The 6113-nt window shown below is 44.5% G+C and overlaps 1 protein-coding gene across 2 annotated transcripts in view; it reads left to right on the plus strand.

Moving 5' to 3' along the window:
- The first annotated feature begins 6 nt into the window (after positions 1–6).
- The window catches only part of llgl1 (LLGL scribble cell polarity complex component 1), a 46697-nt gene continuing 40590 nt past the window's right edge, over positions 7–6113 (plus strand). The window contains exons 1-2 of one of the 2 annotated variants that reach the window (XM_023395834.1): positions 7–128; positions 3900–3997. In XM_023395834.1, coding sequence (XP_023251602.1) covers positions 48–128; positions 3900–3997 — 179 coding nt within the window. In that variant the 5' untranslated portion in view covers positions 7–47. Of the gene's footprint in view, positions 129–2103; positions 2152–3899; positions 3998–6113 lie in introns of those variants that run through there. The other variant, XM_087170926.1, reaches the window with a different exon arrangement.

Genomic DNA, 6113 nt, shown 5'->3' on the forward strand with positions numbered 1-6113 from the left:
CAGCACACCACCGCCGGGTCCTGCCTAACCTCCCGCCCGGCTCCAAGATGATGAAGTTCAGGTTTCGACGGCAGGGCACCGACCCGCAGAGAGAGAAGATAAAACAGGAGCTTTTCGCCTTCAACAAGGTAAAGTAACGGGACAAGAGGAGAGGAGAGGAGGGGGAGAGGAGGGGGGAGTCCTCCTCCCTCCTCCCCCCTCCGCTGCTCCCCGAAACTAAAAACAGTCTTTCTGAAAACGGGATTTGAAGTTGTGCAGCAGTTGCAGCTAGAAACACACACATTAGCTGCTAACACAGGTTCCAGTGCTGGACTTGGACGTTGTTGATGTGTGTGTGCGTGCGTGTGTGTGCGTGCGTGCACGAGGCTCAGTTTGTTAATTGGCATGTTAATTGGCTCTCACCCAAACGAGGCCAGTGTTCAAAAAGTGAACGGGGGGGGGAAACTTTTCTCTGCAGACTAGACATTACTGTAATTAATCACCGGCAGCTGATCGTGTCAGTGTCGTTGGGGATTAGCGGCTTTAGATGAACAGGATCAGTTAGAGTTGTGCTGCAGCGGGTTTGATACATGGTGTGATCAATACTTCGGATATCGATCAAGATGGCTGTCAGTGTGGTGACAGTTTAACTCTCACAGAAGCTACCACCACACTGTGTGTACTTGTGAACTAGAGTACTGTACTTCAGTATATTTATAGAGTACCTGTACTTTACTTGAGTATTATTCTTTTCGTAAACTTCTGACTTTTACTCCTCTACACTTCTGTGAAGTGAAGAACTCTTACTTTGAAGCAGAGCTTTTAGTCAGAGGAATGAATCTTCTTTTATTTTGAAAGTGTGACAGACCAGACACTGAGAAAACCCACTGACAGTCAGCTCCTCCACTGTCGGCCATGTTTGAACCTGTCAGTGTCCTAACGATGGCCACTAGATAAAGATGAGGAAGAAGATTCTTCAAGTTCATGTTTAACATGTTTAAATGAAATAAAGATTCCTTTAGTTTGAAATGTTTTCTGTGTTTAACACGAACAAAGTTCATCTCTACCTGCAGAAATGTGCCGTCCCACTTTAGCGAGCGTGTCCAGGTGTTACATGTTTGTTTATGTCCAGATGAACAGTTTGTAGTCGGCGTCGTTTTGTTGGTTAAATTGTGTTTTTGTGGCCGTTTCTATCAGCTTTGTTTCATGTTTACAAGCTGTTTATTCTACAGGTTCTACAGTCAGTCAGAGCTTCAGTCAGTCGCTTCTGAGGCTTTAGATTCTGGAAACGTGGAACAAAACAGCAACGAGCTGATGGAAAGAAAAAGTACTTTAACTCTATCTAGACTCATGTAATGCGGCTGTGTTCTTGGTCCAGCTCCGTGAGGATCAGCCTGCAGAGGGGTTTTTCCTCGCTGAGAGCTCAGACCTCCTTGTTTCAGTTGTTGAGGGTCTGTGGGTGAAACCACGAGTGTCGAGTTTCATACGACTCAACTGTGGGATCTCGTCCGCACGGACACAAACCAGTTCACGTCCAGTGAATCTCAGCTTCCTGAAGCCTGAATTAACATGTGTACTCACCGTTCCCCTCTGTCTGCTGGAGAGATCCTCTTTCAGGAAGCTGCATGTTCTCCAGGGATGGGAATATCGATAAGATGTTATTGATACCACTGCTTTCCTTGATCGGTCCGATCCTTTATTGATTGTCTTAACTATTCCCGACCAGTTTTCTGTGTGGTAGGCCCAACACAAAAAATCTGCTGAGCCAGCCTGCGTGGAGATAATGTTGTTATAACATAGGATGTTTAACCCTTAACGTAACAGACGTGCTGCTCGGTCGGGAGGCAGCGGCACTCGTCTGTACAGTTTCAAATACGTGACCTGAAATGACCATTTTACAGACGTTACAACGCTCTCGCTCTCGTCATCTTTCTTTGTGAACTGAAGCCATCGTTTCCACCATTTCTCCACCGTGACTCGTTTCCAGCAGCGTGAGTTTGACATCATTGTATTTGCAGAGCACAGCTGTCAGAAAAACACGCCAGCGTCGATAAACGTAATCGATAAACTCGTACGATTCCAACGGTTTGGACAATTTGGATCTCTTTGGTTCTCAACTCGAGCAGGTTCTCGATTCCCATGACTAATGTCGTCACTGTTGCTGCCCTAAAAGTAGGTGTCACGACTCATTTGTCACGTCTCAGGAATGTATTGATAATCGTGCAAATCAAATATCAGCTGCAGGTTAATCTACTGGAGCGGCTGAAACTTCGCCAAAAGGGGTCGAGCACCGCGGTGGCCTTGAGGCCGTCGTCTGTCTGCACACTGTGTCACTCAAAAAGTAGAGCAGAGTGTTCCAGAGAGCAGCGCTGTCCAAACTTTTTGATGTTGAAAGCCAGAGTTTATCACGCACACTGGGTGACACAACAAAATGAACCCCACTCCAACAGGATCATCTAGAAGAGCAGTGCAAAAAGATTATAGAAAAATATGAAGGAAAATTTTCAGCTGCACGATTTTGACGCTGTTGTTTGGTCAGAGGAAATATTAATTAGTAATAATAATAATAAACTTTATTTATAGAGTGCTACAGAGATGTAGCTCAAAGTGCTTTACAATAACAACAATCAAATAGTAAAATAAAATGAGGGCGGATTGAAGGACAAGAGAAAGACAGAAGATGATGGAAAATGTAAATGAAAATAAAAACGGTAAGAATTGTTAAATTAAAATCCAAGTTGAATAATCTTAAAATGTTCCCTGAGCGACTCTTCTAGCTCTTGGCAGCGTTTTCCATAGTTTAGGGAAATAGTTAAAATGCACAATGTTTTCCTTGGTTCATGACCTGAACCTTCATTAAACTTTCAGAAGTACGACTCTCCCTCTGACTCAAACACAAAACACAAACAAATAGAAACCTTCTCATTCAGAAAGTATTCAGACCCCTTCACCTGTCACACTTATTGTTGCAGCCATTTTGCTAAAATAATTTTGCTGATTAAATAACGAGGAAAAACTGAAATATCACAAGTATTCAGATGCTTTTCTGTGGCACTTGAAATATCTTCTGTGAGGTGTTTCCGCACCTTGATTGGAGCGACACCTTCAGATTGCATGTGCTGTCAGACAGAAAGATATTTCATTGACTGATATTTGACAAATGAGGGAAACGGTACATTGGTGTAGGTGGACACTTCTCTTTGCTTTCCCACCCTAACAGAGTTTATTCAGGTCGGCAAAATGTCGTCTAATAAAGTCCATTAACTTTTTATTGCCGTGTGACAACGGACACACACACTTTTCTAAGGTTTGGCACCAGCTGCCACAACGATCACAGAGGTGGTCTCTCAACAGGAGTGTTGCTTTGATGTGACTGTGTTTGTCAGTGTGTGTTTGTGTTTGTGTAATACAATCGGTACTTTGAAGAAAGGTTAATGTTTTACTTCATATCTGAGCGGCAGAGCGTGTTTCCAGATTTGTTTTTGTCACAGAACCCGGTCGTCGGTCGTCGGCCACAGAACTTTAAAGTCCTCCCGACCTCTTTAGGTGTCTCTCTCTCTCTACGTGGTTTCTGTTTGTTTTTTGTCTCTATAGAGCTAAATGCTTTCCCAGCTGTCTCGCCTTCTCGTCACACGGGCAGAAGGAGAGGCTGTGAATTTATGTTCATCTCATTTAACACGGCTTACAGAGCGTCAGAATAAAGCAAAGCTGCCGCCATTAGTGCTTTTTAAGAACTTCCCTCCAACTTTATTAAGGGAGTCGTCCCTTTTTCAGACGCCTCGCCGACCACGAGTCTGACGGGCGCGCAGACGTAGAAAAAGGATGAATTAGGGAAAATCAGAAAAATGAATGAGTGTTTTCTTGTGTCATGTGTTCATGTCTCTCTCTCTCTCATCTGTTTGTCTGTCTTTCTCCTGTAGACTGTGGAGCATGGGTTTCCACATCAGCCCAGTGCTTTGGCCTTCGACCCCAAGCTGCAGCTAATGGCCATCGGCACAAAATCGGGAGCCATCAAAGTGTATCCTTTAATCATCGGTGAGCTCATGCGTCTAATATGTTGCAGGCTTATTAGTCTAAATCCCTTCTAATTCAGACTGAGAACTGCTGTGAGTGAAGTGTTGTCGCTTGGTGCTGCTGTGTTCGTCTCTACAGCAGCTCTGCAGTGCAGCTGCAGGTTTGTCGACGCTTCGTGCGTCTGTCAGGCTCCTTTTGATTTAGTGTTTTTGTCTCTTGTGCATGTTGAAGGATGAGAGGATGAGACCCACTGCTGTCGTCGCTAAAGTTCCCCGCTCTTGTTCTTTTGAAGGCTGATTGAGCTGTAAGTCGGGTTCTGCGTTCACCGTTTTTCTCGCAGCGCCGCCGGGTTTTTTTCTTGCTCAAAGCGTCTCTGTGAACGCTGAGGAAAAAACCGATCAGCTGTATCTGCAGCAGAGCTGTTTATATAACAGCTCAGTAGAGCAGCGCGTTGCTGTGTGTGCTGTCTGTCTCTGGGGGAAGTTGCACTGTCTGCACCACTGAAGTGAAGAGGACTGATCTGTCATTCCCCACTAAACTGACGATACAAAGAGCGGCTATTTATTCATCCTTCTGGGTGATATTTTCATAGTTGTGGCTGCGATTCCTCGTGTGGTTTCTAGTAACAGTTTCTTCGGTTTTAGTTTTGAGTTTTATTTACTTTGCACAATTTAAAATACACAGAAAATGACAAGGAAAACAAACGGCGTACGGTGCTTATTTAAAGCTTCCACCTAAGTATGTAGAAATATCACTGAATTATAAAAATACAAAATAAAACATACAAGAAAATAATGTGACTACAGAAAAATGATGAGAAACAAATAGATTACAGATATATATATATGATAAAATTAACATCATTAATAACAACAAAATCAAAATGTATTAGCAAACAAAGCATCAGTTTCATGAAGAGAAGCAGCGACTCAGTGCAGCAGTGTTAGCTCTCCAGGTGCTCTCACCTCCAGTGTAATTGCAGGTTAAGGACTTCAGATTAAATGGTTGTTTACTGCTCGGCGTGATCGTCTGTTTGCTTGTGTTCGTGTCCTGCTGCACTCCGCTGTAACGCTTGTCGCCGCAGCTTCAGATCACTGTCATGAACACTGTGGTGAGTGTGATGTTATCGTGGCCGATTGAAAGCGTTAGCCGGAACCACGAGAGTGAGGCCGTGACCCAGAGAAACCACGAGCGGTTGGACTGCGACGTGTGCGTCACTACAAAGCTGTAATCTGTCTCACGAACCGTCCACGTGACGCGACTCTGCGACGACTTGTTGATCTCGCTCGTCTCTCTGTGGCTGCTGACCCCGACATGGTTACGATGATGGTGCCGTAGTAAGCAGCAGGCTAACATCATCGTCTGTTGGTGTGTTGGCGAGAGCAGGGGCAACGTTTTTCCAATTAGATGGCGGCCAGAACATTATCAAAGGCTAATTTAAGATATTGATAAAGATGCAACTGGAATTGACTTTACTCTTCACATGTGGCGCTGTAGCCAACATACATAAGGTCACAATCACAATCCACCATTTCGCTCATCGTCTGCCTTCTGTTTCCACTCGGATTTTATTCTGAAAGTCCTGACAGGAAGTTGTGATTCCTATCTTGCTGCTGTTGTGGCGCTTCTCTCGGATGTTTGCGAGCTCGTCCACTCACAGTCACATATTATACCTCTGACTGATTTACTTGTGAAGCGAGCGATAGAACCTTTGGAGCTTCCTTTCAGAACTTTTCAGAATAAAAGCTCACAATAGCTTGAAATAAAGCATTGTCGCTACAAAAAACGTAACAGACTTTATCGCGCTTTTATCGCAAAATCACTAAAGAGGAAGTGATTCTGCGGGAAACTGTTGCTGCTCAGACGGAGATCTATTTTATCAAATAATCCAGCGGGCCAGATGTTTTTGCTGGCAGGGCCAGTTTTGGCCCACGGGCCGCCAGTTGCCAACCACTGGCCTTGAGGATGGTTAAGCATGTAGTCGGTTTTGCGTCACATGTTTCATGTTTGTCTCGCATGTTTCATCTGCGAGTGTGTGGAGAGCGTGTAACAGGATTCCTCAGCTCAGACGTGCAAGTGTGTGTGTGTGTGTGTGTGTGTGTGTGTGTGTGTGTGTGTGT

This window comes from Seriola lalandi, unplaced genomic scaffold (assembly GCF_002814215.2).
Source record: "Seriola lalandi dorsalis isolate HSWRI2012SDOR001 ecotype SW California unplaced genomic scaffold, Sedor1 jcf7180002054969, whole genome shotgun sequence".
Lineage (NCBI taxonomy): Eukaryota > Metazoa > Chordata > Actinopteri > Carangiformes > Carangidae > Seriola > Seriola lalandi.